Source organism: Nilaparvata lugens, chromosome 5, assembly GCF_014356525.2.
Source record: "Nilaparvata lugens isolate BPH chromosome 5, ASM1435652v1, whole genome shotgun sequence".
Lineage (NCBI taxonomy): Eukaryota > Metazoa > Arthropoda > Insecta > Hemiptera > Delphacidae > Nilaparvata > Nilaparvata lugens.
The window spans coordinates 29,696,090-29,718,359 of NC_052508.1; the positions used below are offsets into that span (position 1 = coordinate 29,696,090).

At 34.1% G+C, this 22,270-nt stretch overlaps 1 protein-coding gene across 1 annotated transcript in view; it reads right to left on the reverse strand.

Moving 5' to 3' along the window:
• LOC111058872 overlaps positions 1–22,270 on the reverse strand; it is a 69,001-nt gene that overhangs the window by 12,752 nt on the left and 33,979 nt on the right. Inside the window, exons 4-6 of the mRNA XM_039428108.1 lie at positions 13,847–13,983; positions 2,752–2,936; positions 1,796–1,886 (exon numbers count right to left, since the gene is read on the reverse strand). Of these exons, the coding sequence (XP_039284042.1) occupies positions 1,796–1,886; positions 2,752–2,936; positions 13,847–13,983 (413 nt within the window). The remainder of the gene's footprint in view (positions 1–1,795; positions 1,887–2,751; positions 2,937–13,846; positions 13,984–22,270) is intronic.

Below are 22,270 nucleotides of genomic sequence, written 5' to 3' on the forward strand. Positions count from 1 at the left end.
AGAAACTATCGATTGATTACAAATTGTAGATAAATTCATCCTCTACGAGCTCAGTTGTCTAAAATCCATCTTGAATAACTTTTCCCTATCATAGTACTGCCAAAACCTTTAATATGATAAAAATATCTACAATTTCCTAATTTTTTTCAACAATCAAATTTCACTCTACGAAGATATTTTTCAATAAATCGTTTACTGCAGGTGAAAGAGGAAATTATATTGTACATTTCAAGATCAAGAAATGATTTTTATAATGAGGGGTTACCGAGATACATAGCTTTGAATATAGAAATAGGCCATTTTTTGTGTATTGGAATATGGGCTCAAGTACACTCAACAATAAATCATCCACTTTTCGACCGAATATGACTTATGATGCATGATTTTAGACCGCCTTGACGAGCTGAGAAGAATGAAGTGTAGTACGATGAAATCTGTTCATCGTGTCAGAAGTTATAAGTGTTTGAAATTTTGATCCTTGAGGTGTCCTTAAGCGCGCCTCTCCACTAGGAAATACTGAAATGAAGTGCATCTAACGAGTGATTGTCAAAGAAAATAATCTTATGAATTCATGTCATTGTGCGAATTATCAATGTGAAGACTATGTAGTTGGTGATGATGGTTGAAGCTGAAAATTAGGTGTTTTTCACAATACAAGGAGCATTGTTGTCAGGTGTACCTGGAAATATGTATAAGATAGAGCGCTCTACCTGATCTCAGATTGTAGAGCACAAAAATACGCCCAGAGGGATTTTGAATTATACATCTAAATGGTAAAAATCGGAAGATATTGTTGATCAAAATCTAAAATTCATCAAAAATTGATTTTCTCTTCAAATTTTACTCATTTTTGAAAAATCATAACTCAGTACTCATTAGAGATAGAGAGTTCCGAATAATCTTATTTTATTCAAAATTTCATATTTTAGGAAAAAGGCGGGAGCAAATTTTTCTGTCCGATTACGAAATTTGGCAGAAATATCTGAAAACTGGAAAATGAGCCGAAAATACGAGGTTTTTGGGCCACCCTGTATCTAGCACAAGGAAATTTTGCATGAAGAAATTGGCTCTGGACTTTTCTTATGTACCCAAATAATATATTACAAAATCAGAACTACAATATAAGTTGCAAGCACACCCCCTTTATTATGTCTATATTGACTGGACTAATATGCGATACCGTATACGATGAATCACACAGAATTCCATATTCTTTCTATCTTCCATTTTTTGATGAATATCAGCTAAGCTAAATTCAAAAGAATTGTAAATTATTCTGTCATTCTTCAGTAATAATTAATTGTGCAATATGAACAACTTTATTTCATGAGGTGAATAATATTTTTTTCCAACATTTTCCAGTTTCTCAATGATAGGGGACTGATAATAATTCGATCTTCTAAGGAACCGTTATCTACAGACAGCTGGTACCAATCAACTACACTTCAACTCCAATCTACCTACCGTCTTAAGCACGGGTGACTGTTTATTACAGCTGGTAACTTTGGATGCCAAATTATATTATCACAACATGATCTTGAATCATGATCATCTTTCCGTTCTATGGTAACTGCTTTGGCCGGCAAGTACGAAAGCATGGGTTTGTAAAATGGATTAATAAATAATTATTATTAGCCCCCTATCAAAATTTCTGGTCATAAACTATCCCCGATATTCACACAATATATTCCCAAAGTTTCATGCCGTTCTGTCAAGTAGTTTCCAAGTCTATAGGGAACAAACACACAAACAGACATTGATTTATATGTATATAGATTAGGTGAATAGTATTTACCCTTGTTTGACAAGAGAGACACTCCCAGCAACATGAGCATCATCAGGATCCGGAGAGACGGTCACTTCCATTAATTTGACGAATTTCCATGCTGAAAATCATAAATAACAATAAATTTTCATTGACTTTGCAAGTTTCCTACTGGGACTATTTTCTTGGCTAGACTTTCCGTGTCAAAATTCTTGGATAGATATTGATGAGAATACTAATGCTATGGAGAATTGAATCCTGATATATTAATACTTAACAAAAATCAATTTGCTAGATTTTTTAAAGCTATGCTACGAAGGCCTACTCTTATAGATGTATTTAGTTTAACTCAGTAAAACAAGTAATTACATTATTGAATTCATTTTATAGACTTTTCATTTATCATTACTAAAACATTTCTTAGAGTTGGTAGTTGAGTAATGCAGCACTCTATTATTTTTTATCTTGATCCTAACTTTCTTGTAACTCCCTCATTCATAACATTTCCATCCATCCTTCCCGCCCATGCTGAAACACTCATGAATCAAATTACATTTTTTCCAATCTTCAATGGACTAGTTGATTTATTTTTTTAAAGATTTTTTATGAATTAAAAGTTCAGTAGTTCGAGTATAATGTAGCAAGCCTCCAAGTTTTTAGAATGATCCCATGAAACTACGAACACGTGAATCACGTTAAGCCCAATTAACATAGGAAATTCATGGGTTTATACCTATCCATAAAATAATCTAAGCAAATAATGGAAGCCATACTTAAACGAAAAAGACGTGGAGGTCGTCCAAGGAAAATCTATCTTGACAGTTTTATAACAGCATGTTTGAAGAGAGGCCACAATTTGAGTGAGATGAGAAGATTGGCTGGCGACAGGAGAGGATGGAGAATATGGTCCGAGCTACAAACTAAGCAGTGAGACACTGGGTTAGCGAAACATGATGATAAAATAATCTTACTGTTTCTAATGTTACCTGAATGAGGATTGATGCGTGCCCTCAGCTGTAATTTGGTACCGATTGGAACGGCTTGGTCGACCGGCAATTCACTGTTTGAACTGTTATTGATTCTGGCTGGAGCCTCTTTGTAGAGAGCCACCTCGTACTCCAACCGACCTGGCGTCTCCTCGACCACCCCCGACACTCGTGCTCCATGGGGACTGCAAACATTTAATCATCCAATGCTCATATTCAAATTTATTAAAAAACAGTTGAAAAATAATGATTACTCATTATTCAATAATGAATATTCATTCTATAAGGAAATAGATAACGAAAATATATTTCTTCCCATTTGATTGGAATTGGCTATTGTCACAATTGTACATTGAAAAAACCAAGAGCGTACATAGCTAAAACTCAACAACATAAAAAGCCAAAACTTTTCTATATTCCATTAGTTATGTAACCTAACAGTAGCCTATATTCATTCACATTACTACTAACTTCACATGGTCTGAGGAATATAGTCTGGTCTCTCACTGGTGACCCCGAAACTCCACCAGATGCTTCACTGAGCCCATCTACTCCCAGAGACGGAGAGTTCTGGCGACTTGGTCAAGCCATGAACCTCCCATAGTCTGGAGCCTTTACCCAGCCTTACTGCCATAAGCCAAGCTACTCCCAGGGACGGAGTGACACAGCCATCCGTGTGCTATGGTTCCCCCTGGTTGGCGTTTTTCCTTTCACCATGAGAACCAGCGCCAGCAACTGATAGATCCAGTACTTCCTGAAACGGGAGCCAGAACGAACCCCAAAAGAACTCAGCCCGTGAGGGCCATGCTCCTAAGGGGCTCAAGCACCAGCCCGATCCCATCAGGACCCAAAAGTAAGGCTCTCCCTCAAAGACAGAGAGGCCCGGTGCTCTTTCCTTCACCAATCACTCCCACTTACAAACAGCATTCTCCCTATTTTTGTGTCAGTATCCAATTTTGCGCAGCATGTTTACTCTTCTCCACAGTTCATGCTACAAACTGTGGGAGGAGAAATCGGTTTCCCCTCTTCATCTTAAGTATTATCTTTCGGACTTCAGTGTTTGTACCTCTTCTAGGAGCTATTATGATAGCACTACCGTCAATGATTTAGAAATAATTAACACATTATTTATTTAGTTGATACTATACTAACCTATATACTATACTGACTTCATTAGTTAATAGGCCTACATTTCGCCTGAACATTGAGGTCAACTTTCAACTATTGAAAACCAGGAGATTTAGAAGAGAAACATAATGCCTTAACCCTCCTCTGTGCGCTCAACTTCATTTTTAAAAAATCTTGTGGTAAAATAATGCTGGTCTATTAGAAAATGCTCAGTGATTCAGTAGTTTCCATCAATAACTAGACTGGCGATCGCCATACAGATTTCGATTACAGATTTTAAGTAAAACATAAAATTGAGATTGATAAGATTGAAGATTTCACAAAAATAGGCTAGGCTATTGATAGCATTATCACACTTGTGAACATTATAATTTTTCTGAAATCTACAATCCAACCAAATATCATATGAATGGAAAAATACTGCAATCATCATATTATTTAAATTTTTGTAAACACTATAATTTTACTGAAATCTACAATCCAACCAAATATCATATGAATGGAAAAATACTGTTATTAACATATTATTTAAATTTTTGGATGCAATTGTAGAACAGGTTCTTCTGTAATAAGTTTTTTTTTAAGCAGCAATAAAGTTACAAGCTCACTCTGAATTTTTATTCCTTCAGGCGATGTTGATTAGTCTTCTCATCTAACAATAATAATCACTACTGCAGCTTATAAAACATCGAGTTTTGATTATTATGTTTAACGATTTTTCTACAATAAATTGTTGTAATTTTAATTATTGAATAAAGATTTTGAACTCACCTTGTATATTATTTCTGAATCGAAATCTTCTCTTGAATCACTATTTCAACTTTCTTTCTACCTACAGACGTTGAATGTTCATAAGGAAAATACCGTACAGAATGGTTCTACTTTATTAGTGAACGAGATGGGGTCATCAATATGATCAATTGCAACACTTTCAATAATGTGGAATCAAATGAGATCAATTTATAATTAGCTCAACAATACGAATACGTAATAATTTCATAATGTAGGTACGGTAACAAGATATGTTTTTACAATTAATTACAATCAAAATAAAAAATTCAGTCAGATAACAATTAAATACGATAGATGAAATAAAATATTATATGGACGAGGTGAGATACAATAATGATGATGATTATAATATGATCAGTTGGCTGAGAGGAATAGCAGCTAATCTAAAAAAAAATTAATGATGGTCGAATAAAATGGAACATTGTGCTTGCCAAAAATAATATACTGTAATATAATTTTATTAACTCAATATTCTTCATGAAATACCTCAAAACTATAAAAAACTACCTAGATACTATTTTAAATATTTATTTTAGATACTATTTAATTAAAAATTTCAATTTTGAAGAAACCTAAAATATTTACTAATGTTTAAATGTGAAGAATCTAACAAAGAATTTCGCATTGAGGAAAACTGATCTCAGAGTAAAAGAAATGTAGTCCTTCTGGAAATCTCTGATGGTGGGAATTTGTTATTATATATGATTTAATGGCGGAATTGATGCTATTAGAGAATTGTTTTCTGAATAAAAAGCAACACTATGAGACTGAATATGGCAAAGTTGCATCTACTCATTGAGAATATGCAGTCAATTCAACACAATCTGACAATGGAGATATGTGGTTGGCAGAAAAATCACATCATTAAACGTTATTTAAATGATAATTTTCAGGTCTATATTTTGCATTTTATTCTGTCGAATTAAGTCGTCAATTTCTGACGCTTCAACAGACCAAGCGGTCAATTTTCCCAGTTTTGTCAAGTTGGGAAATGTAGAAAGTACTCGTTGAACAGAAATGTATGTCAGATCCAATTTGAAATACTCGTGATATTGTATCTCTATAATAAACGTTTGTAGAGAATCTGGATTGAGACAATCTAGAATTTTTTGAAGCCACAAATCAGTCATAAAAAGACATTTCAAATCTAAATAGAAATTTTTGAGAGCGACTGTTAAACTAAGTATCTTTGCGATAGTTCCAAGTAGCGGATTATCAGGGTCGCCTGGGAAAGAGGGTCTCTGCCTTATAATTATTGACAGAGATTCCCAACTAGAATTTTTTTTCACAAACTTCGAAGAAGAAATTGAATTGCTTGTAGAGCATTCAATCATTCGACATTGTATTTCAAGACGAAGGAGGTTCTGGCACAACCCTCCAATCTCTATGATTTGTTCAAACTCAATAATATCACAGAGAAGAGACAAGGATGTTAGCTGAGATCCATAAAAAGAAATAAGACTAAAAAACCCGTTTCCTGGGTTGGTAAAACTATCAATTTTAAACATCAGATGCAATGATGATACTTTTGGTCCAAGTTCAACTTTATGGAGACACTTATCGGCAACTCGCACTCTGATCTCTTCTAAATTTGGGGCAGATTTGCAAATTTTGCGAGATGAATTGGGACAATATAGGAACCTATTCATGTTCAAGCAATCAGATGATGCGCAACCAAGATTGTTGAGATGTTTCAAGTTCAACTTGATTTGCAATAGCTGATGACAATACAATATCGCCAATCCAGTCTCTTTAAAGCCAACAAAATTTAGGTTAGGTAGATTCATCAAAATGTTACCAACACCTTCGATTGTAACATAACACTCGAATAAGAAGATTTTTACAAGGGACTTACAGCCTTGATTGTATGGTTTAGGTATAAGATACGAAATACCAGCATCAGACACGTTTGTGTTTGATATGTCCAGGGATTTCAAGTTCGGACATTCTGATCCTATTGCTCTCATCATTCTATTCGTACATATTGGTAACGAGTGTACTCTTTTGCCATTAGCATGGAAGGATAAGGATGTCAAATTTCCCAAGTTGGGAGAAGATTGTAAAAAAAGATTTTCAAAGAAAACCAGTTCATGACCGTAAATGAAATTTTTGTGGTTGGAAAGACATTTAAAATCTAAATCTCTCAAGCGACTGTTAAAAAAACTTTCAAGAAATTTTGCCAGCAAATCAGGTTTTATTGTTTCAAATTTAATTGAGTATTGTTTGATGAGCTTGTTAACAAACAGGCTATAAATATTGGGAGGAAGAAATGTGTATCTCTGAGCATCTAGGTGCGAACAAGAATTCGAAATCAACTCTTTTAAGCAATTATGAAGCAATACCACAATACAATGATTAAACAGTGTTTCTGGCTGTTTTCTTATTGGCATTTTTAAAGTAAGCCACTAAAGGCTACTCAACCTTATATTTACCTAATTTATTATCTCTAATTTACTTGCAGGAACGGAGTAAATTCCTGCTGCAAGAGTAATTCTAATTTAATCTAATTTACTTGGTAAATAACCATATCAAATTAACCATACAATGATAAAATAAACAAACATCATTATAATAATAAATTATTATAATAATCAAACCTACAAACTTATCAGATTTTTCTGACTATCTGACATAAGACATAACCTACAATCTGATTATGTGCTACCTAAATCGCTCGATAGTGGAAACAGAAGAAATGCGTGATCAGGCACTGGCTTAAGCCTGGTATACACTGTGCCTTATCTCAATTCCCTAGCACGAGGCATTGCCTTGATTCACAACCAAAATGGTAGGCAGCACAGAAAATGGTATAGTGAGGTCCACGTTATAATGGCAGTAAAGAAAGATAGAAGAAAAACGTTGCCAAGTCTCTTCATTTTGCCACTGACTGTACACAGCTATTACTCAATTCATCCCATCAAATTTAATCTAATAATAATTATCATGTCCTTAATGAAATAATCAATTTAGTGTCAAATTGATCAAGAAAATATATTTTTCATAATTATTTGATTCAAAAATTTGCTTTCATGACTGAGATCAGATCATCAGATTTTTATTTTTATACAAACCTGAAATGGCGGCTAATTTAAAAAGCTTTGATACACCAATCTGAATTTCAAAACAACAGAAATTGAGTTATTTGGTAGGTATTCTATTCCAATTTCCTTTAAAAATAAAGGAAAAATGGAAATCCTATTTAAAAATAAGTAATTTTAATGGATTAATTCTGAAATAACTTTTCAATATAACTTTTTGTACCGGTACGATTAGGTCTAACCTATACGGGTAGGCTAACCGAAGCATGGATGAAGTCTAGGATGGTTAGTTGTTATCAACTTTTAAAATGTCATTTCAGGTATTTTAATTTGTGTTTCTCATTCGGTAATGTTTAGAAATTATTTCACTGTTTCAAAATTACATTTTAAATCAATTATACGACTTGTGTACTCAAGAATTTTGATAGAATTAAGAAAGAAAATGGCGGCTGAGAATTTGGTTTGTTCCAAAGACCTATTAAAGAGATATCTTTAAGGTCTTCGGTTTGTTCAGTTTTGTACAGTCACTGTCAAAAGTAAATATAAAATATTCTGGCAAATAGACAACATTGCAAAGCGAGAGAGAGATAGTGCTATCTGTTTTGTTGTATGATAGAAAAGGACAGCAACAGTATTGTCAATCGTACACTGCCATTATAATGTGGACCTCACTATAGGTACGAGCACAGAAAAAAAATCTGTGTTTTCTTTCCTCATAGACTGTACGGTATGAGTAACGAGGTTTGTCATTCAAGAAAACTTGACTGCTCTTCGCAAATTGAACTACTGTATTCCCATTCTAAGTGGAAAATTGTAGTGAAATCAAGAAGTTCCTTTTTTTGATTGAGATGATGAAGTACATAAGTTGTAAATTAAAGATAATCATATGTTAAAAGTTGATAAAGTCGAATTGATTCAGTTAACAAACTCATCTTCTCAAAACAGAAACCAAAATGTACCTTTAGCTACAGTAGTTTTTAAGATATGTTGTGACGAAATATGCGTAACTTGGTCCCGAAAAAAAACAAGTTCCATTAAGTTTTAAAACAGATTTACTACAGTATGTTGAATATACAATGAACACTAAATATTTTCTCGCAAAACTTGTAGAAAATTTCATTTCAAATAAAAATATGTAGCATCATTTATTACATAAAAAACAAACACAACCTTTGAAAAATAATCCTTAATTACATACAAAACGGATGAAAAATAGACAAAAACTGTTTTAAGCTCTCTACAAATGCAATATAAGGAATTGCGTTTGTCTATTATAGACTTATTTAACATCTTTCTCTTCAAAATTGAATTTTCTACAAGTTTTGTGGGAAAATATTTTGTGTTTATTGAACATTTAACATAGTGAATCTGCTTCAAACCTTAAAGGAATTTGTTTTCGAGACCAAGTTTCACGTATTTCGTCACATATCTTAAAAACTATTGTAGCTACAGGTCTGAAAACGGTTTTGTTAAATTGTTCAGTTTATTTTACATGAAATACGCTAAATTGTACGTCTACGGCCAACAAATACCCGTAGGGCTTTGTTTCAGCAGTGGAACTGAAATTCAGACGAAATCTTACCTTGCTTTATCAAAATTAGGGAGAGGAACAGTTTTGGGTTTATCCTGTTGATTCTCTCCCAATCATTAATTTGATGTTGTGATTAAGGAATGTAATAAATGTAATGTAAATGCCCTATTAGCATAGGTAAGGAAGGTATTGCTTTTCAAAAGTGTGTGTGGGTGTGTGTGTGTGTGTGTGTCTATGAGTGTATGTGTGTTTGTGTACACGATATCTCATCTCCCAATTAACGGAATGACTTGAAATTTGGAACTTAAGGTCGATCCTTCCCCTATAAGGATCCAACACAAACAATATTTCGATCAAATGCAATTCAAGATGGCGGGTGAAATGTCAAACATGAAGTCAAAAACAGGGTTTTTCGCGATTTTCTCGAAAACAGCTCCAATGATTTTGATCAAGTTTATACCTGAAATAGTCAATGATGACCATGATGAGCTCTATTAACTGACACAATTCTGTAAAAAGTTCAGGAGCTCCGACCCATCTATGCAAAATTTGATTTTAGATTCCCAATTATTAGGCTCCAGATACAATTTAAACAAAAAATTTCAAGTGAAAAAGATTGAGCACAAAAATCTCTACAATAAATAATTAATGTTCAGTAATATTTTCACCTAAAATTGCAATTAATCTCGAAATGCGAGAAAAAGTGTTTATTCAATTGCATACTATTGGCAACTGTTGATTCTATTAAATCATTTACTATGAAGAGATAGCAGACCTCGTGTGTCTCCAGCGTTATTATCCTGTCACCAGCTGGTTCAGAGTTTTGAATAGTAGACTTGAGATGCGCTTGAACACTAGCGTCAGGTGATCAATTTTCATAATGTCAAGGAAAGTTGTGCGAGTGCGCCACACCAGGTTTTTTCTTATTTTTATGTGAGGATTCACACCCTGACTTATAGGCACCTTTTTTCAAAACACTGTATAATATAATTTTAGTCTCATTTCTTAATTTCTTATGGGGACTACAGTAAATTACAAATTTTTCTTTCTGCTTCACTAACTGCACCCCCCCCCCGTAGGTGGGGGTGGCAGGGGACTTTATTAACCGAACTTGCCCACTAACCCCGTAAATAAAGCCGTAGTGCATTCGTGTGACGTCAGCACAGGTATAGGGCTCCTACACCAATAAAAACACTAGCTAATATAGATCAGCTGAAATCAACTAATTTGTATTTGTGTAGGAGCCCTTCCTGTAGCCTACTGACGTCACACGAATGCACTATGGCTTTGTTTACGGAGGTAACGCCCTGCCACCCAAAATATAGTGCATTTCTTTTCCAATTTTAATTTTTCTGTATCTCCCATTTTTACATAAATGGTGTATTCTTCACAACTTTCTATAATTTCAGATGAGTGGTTCAGTTATTATTTTATTTTTATCTTGAATACCTATTTCATAAAACGCGAATAACATAATTTTAAAACTTTGCAAAAAAAATCATAATCTGAAAACTTGAAATAATTTTAATCAAAATTTAAATAAGTTTATTCATTAAGTTTGACCTGTCAGATTATTATTAATATTATTCATGATAAAGTGTTAAGCCGGCTCCAGACATGCATCATTCGGCAAACACCGAGCAGCGACTCGCCGAATCGCTAGTAGTGTGGATGGATGTTTGTCTATTCAGCAAGCAGCGAAAATTCGTGCTCGTTGTTTCAGCCGGCTCCAGACATGCGGCATTCGGCGAACACCTAGCATACTCGCCGAACCACGAGTAGTGTGGATGGATGTTTGGTATTCGGCAAACAGTGAACATTCGTGCTCATTGTTTTCTCGGTCGGTGTGGGACTTTTGAACACATCAAAGTGGACGAATGTTCATGTGAAATGTACATACCATATGTTAGTTAATATAGAACTATAATCTAGAGATACTACCTCTCCGAAACAGATGGTTAAAATTGGTAACTAAATTAATACCCAGTCCAATTTTGTAAGGTAGGCATTAAGTTGAGGAAGGTTTCTAAACAATATTTGAGTTCTGTCACTTTATTATCATGGGCGTACAAGGAAAATGCACTAAGTGCAATTTTTCCAAACTTTGATTTTTCATTATTTTCAATTAATTCTATAAACTATAAATATTGAATCATATCAAATCAAATAATCCAATTATCAAAGAAATGAAGAATATTTCATTCCTTGCAGTATTATATTATTTTGTGAAAAATCACTATAAGGAAATTATGATTGATGTTAGAAATATTATAAATTGATTTCCTGAGAAATTTACTTTTATGGATTTAGTAGATTTTCCTTATATGCCCACGTATGTTAGTATCAAGTTGAAGAACTTATCTATATTATAATGAAGAAAAAAACTGGCTTATACACGTACGGGATAGGGAAATTATATTTCATGCATCATCACGCCTAAACTACTGGACTGAAATTACTCGTAACTTGAAATTTTGCGTATAAGTAACCGAAGATGGTTTTAGGCCTACTTCAAGCTCTTCAAGATTCTACTCGCTCATGTTTTTAATTAGTCGACTCTTAAAATATACCCTTGCTGAGCACGGCTAGTTAATAAATAATTCAAATCTTGATGAAAACTAGATAATAACCAGTCCGTCCAGGTTACTGAATTATTTAAATATTTTTACAAATATTTTTTTTAATCAATTTAAGTTAAAATTCTAGGGTTTTTCATGTCCTATACAGTTATTGACCCGGATACATAGGGGTAGTTTGGTTTATTTATAGAAGCAGAATAAGCATGAAGAGCATCTTCAATATCAAGATCCATGTTTATTTATTTATTTGGTTAGCACAAACAATACAATGGTCGAAAAAGAAAAAACATGCTATTGCCTAAAACTTTTTCAATTTCCTAATTCAGTTTCAAATTGTCCAAATATTATACATAGGTTATGTCCATTTCAATTTCTACACCAAATCACAATCTGAGAATATAGATTAGAATAAAACAAACAATTTTAAATTTGGATAGATTTATAGTAAAACTCTCGTGAAAACATGAAACAAACTTTAAATTCACAAAATAAAAAATGAAACCAGCACTTAAATTTGAGCTCGAAAATATTACGTTCACCTTAGCTACATAACAGCAGTTACATGTTGACAGTAGATGATATTCAGTTGACGAGTATTTGCTATTCCCAAAATGAGCAACTGCTCAGCAAACCAAGCATGTGTGTAGATGTGTGCTCGTTAATTGGCAAATGTCTAGACGAATAGTTCGCCGAACGCCGAACATTCGCTGCTTGCCGAATGACAAATGTCTGGAGTCGGCTTTAAAGATGTGAGTGAATGTAGGCTACCTGTATTTGTGTTCAATAACACTTAAAAATACTTAAATTTTGATAGATTCTATTTTTATCTCGATTTTAATTTCTGTATGATTTATTAGTAACTTCAAATGTGAATATAATCTTTGAAACTGTTTGACCATTCGATGTGCGGTTATTGACATTCATTATCTATTGAAATTTTGTATCTAAAACATTATAATCACAGGAACACTTTCCCATTTGGAAAAATGTTGTTGGATTCAAAATGGCAAATCCTGCATGGCGGACCGGAATTTTGAAGCCACAGAAAAGTACTTTTTTTATTCAATAAGATCTTCAATCGATACTATTGTCAGAATATATCCTGACAGATATATTCAGTATGGTACCGTTCCAGTACCAAATCTTGTAGGGTGTAGAGGCTATAGATGCCGTCCACACTATAGTGAGAGAGTACGACAACACGAGTTCAACCTGGATGAGTAGTGAGCAAGAGAATGTACATTTCATTTCTAATGAAATATGAAAATATTGAAAATGTAATAATAAAAAAGTGTAATATTCAAAGTCATAAAAATTATTCACCTAAAAAAATTTTGTCAATAGAGGCCTACTGATGGACAAATTTAAATCGACAAATAACTATATTGCTCATACTGATTTTTTATTTGCTAAATGATAAATAATTACCTCAAAAATACTAATATTGATTATTTCTTATTTGGTAGAAGCAGCCTTACAGTATTATTATTATTTTCTTGACATAGAATATCAATGTTTTGCAAAAATATGTTATTTCCAACCTTGACGAAAATTCACCCAGGACCTCCTAAATACCACTTATATAGTAGGTACCGCACTTTGAGATGTTTCTCATTGGTTCAAATGACAGTCAGGAGAACTGGCACCCAATCAATTTGGAACAGGGAGTGGGGGTCCATTTCCAAAAATGTTTCAAAAAAATAATGTGTTTTCTTGAATTGATTTTTTGACATTGATTTTGAAACCGATAGAGCTACCAAATGAATATATTTGGTTATCATGAGACAGGGGCAATAATAATAGTTCAACGTTTTTGGCTCATTTGATTTTTAGATCTGCTGAATAAGTGGATCAATGAGTTCCATTTTAATAGTTACAAAGATTCCCAAAATTATTTTCAAAACACTATTTTTTATAAAAACAGACCCCCGAACCCTATTTTGCATCCACTTATCCATAAATTTAGAGTGCACTCATTAGCATAAATGAATATTTGAAGGATCTTTAATAATATTTTCATAACTTACAAACTTCCAGCGAATCCAGCAGCCTTATTCTCGATTATTGTGGGCTCAGGTGGCTTGCACATGATTATCAACTCTTGATCTGACATCATTACTACTCCAGGAAATTGAGGAAACCAAACTCTCACGTGAACAAATCCCTGTAAAAGAACATTAATTATTACTCTTATCAATGAGAAGTAACAGAAGGTTGAAACAGATAATTTACTTATCAATATTATAATAAGACATAAATGTTTTATTCGTCAAAGCCTCCGAAGCTCTCTCAAATAGGCTGATAAACATGAAAACAGCATTTTGTAAGCTTCATTTTTCTCACTTACTGATGGTAGGTGGTATTTTACAGTTATTGGATCCACTATTGAAGCTCGTAAATAAAAGAATCTTTGGACTTTAAAGATGTACTGTAAAACAAAACAACAAATTTCTTTGAAAAATCACTGGATCTGTCGATTCTTGAACTGTCCAATTTCTGCGTAGAAGTTACATAAATATAATCATTATAATATTTCTACAATAATATACCTTTTAGGTACTAGAATTGTATCCAAACTTGTGCCAATCACAACGGATCTCTGATGTGAAACATGGATAGATAGAATAGGTTTATAAGCACCCCCTGGGATGCTGAAATATTTGCTTCAAATTACCACACAGACTTCTAAGGATTAGTCCCAAAATGATTTATTTAAAGCAATTAAAAACTGAAACTGGATCTTACTAGTTTTATCACATAGCAATCTCTATCTAGTAGGATAGCAAACGGTAACTGTCTAGATGTCAGACAGTTACCAGTTGCTGTACGCATTAATAATTACGTTCAATTCATTCAGACTACATCTATTCCTTTCACGTTTGGGGGAAGCGATTTGCTTAGTGGGTCACTGATACCGGTAAGCTATCAACAAGTTTTAGGAAGTTCATGCGTTTTCTATTTTCTTTGTAAAAGAGTGGCCACTTCTATAGCTGACTGCCCTAAATATAATTTATGAGTTTAAAAACCGCTTCCCGGTGATTCAGGAAGTTTGGGCATTAGCCTAGAGTTCATGTGGACGTGAGCTCATGTATGGGTGGACGGAATTTGAAAAATGTGAAAAAGCGCCAGTGTCATAATTTTTCAGCAAAAAAAGAAGTGATCAGTGTGTGAAATTACACAAATTCATCCAAGTGCAAAAAATGTAAATAATGTTAAGGTTTCTCTTTACTGTCGAATTCAGAGCTGCACCAATACAAACAGTTTTTTCTTGATCGTTGGAAAGTGTGTTAGCAATCCATGAGCAGCAGCAGCACAGCACACACAACAATTGGAAGAGCCTACATCATAGTGGATCCGTTATTTGCAGAATAATTCGTGTTTGCATCGGTACAGTTTTGTGTACTCACGTATCATCATCGATCGCCTCGCTAAATCTAAGAATGTCTATGAAGCGCAACATCTCGCTCTCATCGCATAAGCAAGGTGCTGGTGAGTGGTGAGTGGTGAGTGGTGGCAGATGCAAAAACAGCATGCAGCAGCGATTGGCCACGCTCTGTCAGCTTGCTAGGCAGCACAGGCCGATTACCATCTCGACCACGGCAAGTAACGGTGGCACCTTCGGCTCTGCTCTGCTCTGCGAGGGAAACAGCTCCAGACCAGACAGACAATGACCAGTTATCACCCAGTCACAGGATCACTGACATCAATGGTTCACCAACAACACAAATGCGTCGCTTTACTTTGACATCAATCGATGTAATTGAGAGAGATTGAAAATGCGTATCTCCAATGGTTATGACAAATATTCATCTTGCTTAACATTCGAATTCATTCCTGTTTTTAAATCCAATGTACAGTTTATTTGATTTGCATGGATTTGTAGGTTGAATAATGCATAGTTAGAATGCCGAAGATATTGAACGTACAGAACGATCCATTTGTACAGCATTGTATGTTGTTTCAAAAGCAGTTTACAAATGTAAATTTGCAAATATTTCATCGACGTTTGGTATACAATTTTTATTATCGTGGCCTACACTTTATAGGACAGTCTTAATAATAATTGAAATCGTACAAGCACAATGTACACATTCATGGAATGTTTATTGAAAAAGCCTTGTACCGTATTTATTCTGAAATTCCTTTCTCTTGTTGAGATCAGAATCAGATTATTAAAGAGCATTGAATCAAATCATATCAGAAATCAGATTAGATCTATCCATCTGTGTGCTGTGTATTATCATTGGTCTATCACTGGTAATATATTCCAATTCAATTTTGCATTATTTGAATTCCATTAGTATTGTTCTTCACCTCTTTAAGCGCGCTCGAGTTCAGATTTATCTAGGCATTAGCCTATCACCAGAAACAAATTAAATACCTTGAACAACATCCTAATGAAACTTTCAGTCAACATAATAGGATCCTTTAGTCCTTTGAACCTAATGAGTTGATCTGATCTTTACTCTCCATATCAAAGCTTTCAAAGCTATTCCACGTTGAATGTGATCTCTCTCCACAACCCAATAATATTCTCAGTATTGACAGAAAGATATTTTATCTAAAAATTTTTCTTCAAAAAATATCTCAAATAGGCTACACATTGTATTTCTGTCATTGTTTTCAGCCTCATACTTCTTATTACAACGGCTCAATATTCCCTCAACTTTTCAATAACCTTCAAACTGGACAAGTAATAATCAATGTGTAGTTTAATTCGTAACTAGATAGATATTACAAGAGCCAAGAATACTACAAATAGTTTATACTGCTAAAATGACGGAGAACAAAAGATAAAATTTAGAGAGATTGTGGTGATGAAGTGGGAATGAAAATATTTCAGCATCTTAATCAGATTTTCGTGATTTGTGACAGGGAGAGAATAAAGGGGTTGATAGAAAGAGAGCCAGTGTGTGTTGTGTGTTGAGGTGAAACTACAAAGCTGTTTGATCTCTTTCTTGTACCAGACATAGCAGAGCGTGAGAAAGTACAGTACAAGAGAGAGGGAGTGAGAGAGTATGATAGGAAAACGTGAATGGTGCAAGAGGTGTTTGCCAAACTGAGGACGAGAAAAAAGGGAGAAAGAAGTGAGATGAAAAGGAAAATTGAAAGAGAGACAAAGGTTGCATCCGATAGGCTTCGGGCTCACAGCTCTACTGATGGGCAAAGGTAGAAAAAACCTTTTACCGCCACTGACGGAAAAGATTGGCCAATCTCTGCCGCAAATTCTGTCGTTAGGTGGATCGAGTCAGTTGTCAACTTGGCCTAGGCATCGATTCAACCACTGATATTTTGCTCAATAACTGTTTTCTCCACTATTTTATGTCAATGTCATTGAATTTATGTTGTGGAGAATATATTATGTGTGAAATGTTTAAATCCGCTACAAATTATTATTTCTATGTAAATGTTAATACTATGGTTTATGTGATTTCGATATTTTTTCCCAGATGATGCATGAATTTCTACGCTTGATAGCGTTTTATCCGACTAGACTTTTAGATTCCTCCATTTTGGTGGTGAAGTTGGATGATAAAATATGGAGAATGAACACGTATTTTATTATGGATTTTTTCGATAAGAGTGGTTTGATGGAATTAAGAGTGCAGGTAAAGTGCGAGGGAAAAATACAAGTAATCAATATGCTATATTATATTCCAAGTTTTACAGTTGACATGAAAAGTAGGCTGAAAGCTTTCATCTAATAGGATAGCGTAATACTGTAGTGGTACAATAACTACTTTTCCCTTCAACTATTTCCACTTCTTTATCTTGTTTTCCTTCTTGTTATTTATTATTATATGTATTTATAATTTTTACAAAGTAGCACTGATTGGGAGAGAAAAACTAAGGATACTCCTTGTACTGTTTCTCTCCCAAACTTAGATAACATTTTAAAGGTCCGAAATAGGGTTATGGTTTTTATTCTATTTTTATTCTTATTCTCCTTACTTTCTTTAAAAAGTCGATTATATTGAGTTTTTGACAGTTCTCTGCAATAGCTATCATAGCTATTTTAATCAATAATCAATATTCCCTTCTAATCTCTGAATCAATCATCAATAATCAATCAAGCCTAATTCAATAAAATGAAGCCTATCACATTGCATCGACCGTTAGGTGAGCTTGATTACCTGAGTAAATTGAATAGGAGGTGTAGGTAGTGAAGAAGAGGAAGCTGACATAAGAAATGTCTATCATCGGGCGGGCCGGCCGATGGTGGTGAGGGGCGATGGAGAGGCGGGAGAGGCAGCGATCTCTTGCCGTTCGCTTGTTTTGTGTTACTCTGAAGGACGGACACCCCCACTTCCCCACTTCCCAACTTCCTCACTTCCCTACGAATTATCGATTTCTTCACGCCGTCTCAACTATCGACATTTTCTATTGGTGGTGCAGTATTTACAGTATATAAATATAGAGTTAGCGGGTCGATGATGATAGTGAGCGAGATAAAGAATGAGAAGGCCTTATGAGAGAAAAAAGAATGAAGGAGAAAGCTAGAAGATGAAGGTGGCGGAGGGACAAGTAGTAGATGGGAGAGGTGATCGGAAACAGAAATGGAGGATTGATTGATTTTTATTTTGTGCTAGGTCTAGACAGACCCATCGCACATCAAAACATTGTACATCAGTAATTATACATAGCATAGAAAATAATAATAATACAAAATAATATAATGATATTCTGTATAATAATAATAATACGGAATATAATTCATGCAAAAAATATAGATGTAAGACTAAGTATAATGTAAGACTAAATAGAATATAGTTAATGCAATAAGTATAAGTGTAAGACAGATGCAAAATAATAATGGACTGAAGACTGAATTAATAATAATAGCTAGTAGTTCTGTGAACAGTAGACCTCACTTTCTCATTCACAACTATCTGATGTCACCTGTTCTAGTTGATTCAGTTGAATCACGATTCACAGTTGAATCATAATTTACTCTTGAAGACTGTTATTTGTTTTCAGATTCAAAACTCACTTCTGTTAATGAACTCAGTTCACGTTTGAATTTTTATCCCATAATATGATAATTTATCCAGTTCCGTGATAATCTTTCCATCTAATAAAAATATTTCTCAACTATTTTTTTTAATCAAGAATATTATAATTTCTTTAGCATTATTTAGTTCATTTAATCATTTTTTATTTTATTTTCAATCACCTATTAAATTTGTTTTTCAAATGTGAGAATATTGATACTGATGGGCACGCATCATGAAAAATATATACCTTATAGAAATAGACACGGCCAGACATCTGTGTAATGCATGCAATGAATAATCCACTTGTCAGCTGATTGATTATGATTAATTCTATAGTCTGATTTATCCTATCTTCAAAGTAGATGATATAAATGGTGATATTAGAGTATGGAGGAATTCCTTTTCTTTTCATATTATCCTTAAAATACAAAATTTCAAAAAAACCTTGTGTATACATCGACGCGCTGTTGAAAAAGAAATATTCCTGCCAAATCTCATCAGATTCTATCAACGCGTTTGGCCGTAATCGCGTTACAGACAAAAGAATATCCAAGTTGAAACATACACCTCACTACGTTCGGTCAATAAAGAAACAAAAGTGAACCATATGCAATTCATCCAAAATACACAATGAAAAGAATCTGATGAATTAGAATTAAGCGATATGGACTGATCACTCATCAACCCCAAGCCAGTGTGCATGCAATCTTTTTTTTAACAGGGAAAGAGACGTAGAAAACACAATGTGAGTTGGGAGAGCATTCCATTCTCTGCAGCTGTAGTGATGAAAGATGAGTTGAAGATGGATGTACGGTGATGAGGGATTTGAAGAGTGTACCTACTGATGTGACCTGGTTTGACGAGCGGTGTGAACAGAAGCTAACAGAGTGAATGAATTTCGAAGATAAGCTGGTCCTTCACTCCTCACTTATATATCTCACACACAAGAATGAGAAGGAAGTACTTCCTTCGAATTTTGAGTTTCAGCTATTCCAGTTGCATGAAGTAGAGTTTTATGTGCTCATCACGTCCAGCATCATAGATAAACCCTACAGCATTATTAAGCGACCTCTGCATCCTACCATTCAGCTATCAGTCAGGTCAATATACACTGTTAAGCAGTAATCAATAAAGGGTCTAATCAACGATCTGTCCAATAGGATACGTGTGCTGCTAGGTAGAAAATGTTTTAGACGTTTAAGTTGATGCAAACACTCTGTTACACACATGAGTGGTCTGGTCAGCTTATAGTCTGGTCTATGAGCAATACAAGAGATCGCAGGAGGAAACGAGCAATAGAAGATGAAGACGAAGAAGGAAAATGAAGAAATGATACAAGGTGGATTAAAAATAGAAGGAGGAGAATAATGAGAAAAGAAAGGATCAAAGAGAAAGAGAAAGTAGCGAGAAGTAGGTGAATTGATAGAAGAAGAAAGGAGTAGTGAATGAGGATGAGTAGAAAATATTTTCTTTAAATATATAATGGGAAGGATAAGGAGGAAGAGAAAATTGAGGAAGGGGAGTAGGTGTAGGACGAGGAGGAGAAAGTAAAAATGGAGAAAGAGGGAGATGGTGAGGAGGTGAAGCATGAAAGAGTGGAGTAGTAGACGAAATAAGTAGAAGAATAGGAAGAAGAGAGGAAAAAGGGAAGAAAAGAAGACGAAGAAAAAATAGTTTAATGGAAAAAATAAGAAGGAATAGATATAAGAGAACAGTGACGAGGTTGAAGGAAAGAAAGGAGGATTTGAAGGAGGGAGAGGAGAAGAAAATGAAGGAATAATATCAACAGATAAGGTCGACGTTGAAGGTAGCGGAGAAGAAGAGTGATAAGGAGGAGAGAGAAAAGTAGAAGTATCATGAAGAGGAGGAAATGGAAAGTGTTGGACGAACGACATCTATCTGAGCACACAATCACCATTCAGAATTATTGTACCTGAGCCTGATACGCCTCTATTCGATTCTGTTCAAGCAAAAAACAGAACGTGAGAAGGAATAGGATTAAAGAATGCCAGAATGAGACGGAAGAGTGTCTCAGTAGATCGCTACTTTTGCCTCACTCTTTATCTCTCTCACACACACACCTGTTCTCATAGCGATTGACACCTTGCAGCAAAGCAGTAATTTGATTCTAAATTTTCAGTTAAGACTTTTACATCCCTGTTTGAAATTACAGTAATCAATATGACTGATTACATTCTCCTATGCTGATGATAATATTCAATCTGAATTGAAATACAGCATTTATTCTGAATTGATATAACGAAGCAATCAATGTCTTCATGTACTGTATCCAATTGAAGGTACTTGTGAAATGTAGTAAAGTTCATTGATCACAACATCAAAGACAATAATCAATCTATTCGCTGTATTGAAATTCTATTGGTCTATTCACAATCTATTAAATTTACGTAATGATCTATGACTCTCTCCTCGGATACTACAGCACAGCTGATAGATCACGAATCTAATATTCTAGCTCAAAATTCGCCATGTTAATTCCAAATTATAGAGAAATGGCTTCATCCGCTACGTCCTCCGTAGCTGCATGACTTTAAATCTTGACTCTTGAGGTTATATGAACAGAAGTCCCATTGCAGCCGAAATTTATTTGCTAACCAACTTTAATAACGAAAGTCGATGTATTTTCGACAAAATAGGGAATTATTATTTCAATTATCTATTCACCTAAAAAGTTATGTACATCTCCATTTAAATATTCCTAGCTTCTAGAAACTGAAAGAAAACTATTTCAGGGCTAATCCCAACAAGTTTGTTTGGTAACTTGAAACATACTTTCCAGGGGTACTATAATTCCAGTTATCCTGTTTCATGCAGATTTGTTGACTAGTACACCATAATAAATAACTGATGACTTTTGTATTGAAATATCTAATTAAGGTGAATAGAGCCTCCAATACATTGAAGTCAGCAATGATATCTCAACTTACGCACAATAATTCAAAAACTGGAACTATTATCTAATAAATAACTTACAACTATATCAAGTTAGAAGTTAATCTTGTCACTAACTCACAAGAAATTCAAAGGTTTTCGAAATTAAATAATTTTTATAAATTAAAGGTTTTTAGCCTATATGTAGATGTGTAAATAGAGAACAAATCTCAACCATACTAGTACTCTGTTAGTAATATAACACTATTTTTTCAAGCTTCGTTTTTCAATCACCTTCTTCATGAAAAATATTGTTATCTACTTTTTCGGAGAGTGATAAAATTATCATATTTATAGCATATTATGGCATGTTATGTATTATCATTTTTTATAATTCTATCATGAGTTTGCTAGTTTAAATGCTCTTCCCCCGCGCACGGATCCATAGTCCATTCGGGGGAGCAATTCCCACTTATTTTATTATATTGATTTGAAAAGTTTTTTTTTGGCTTGGAAATAAAGAATTGAATTGAATTAATAATAACTATAAGATTTAAGTTACTT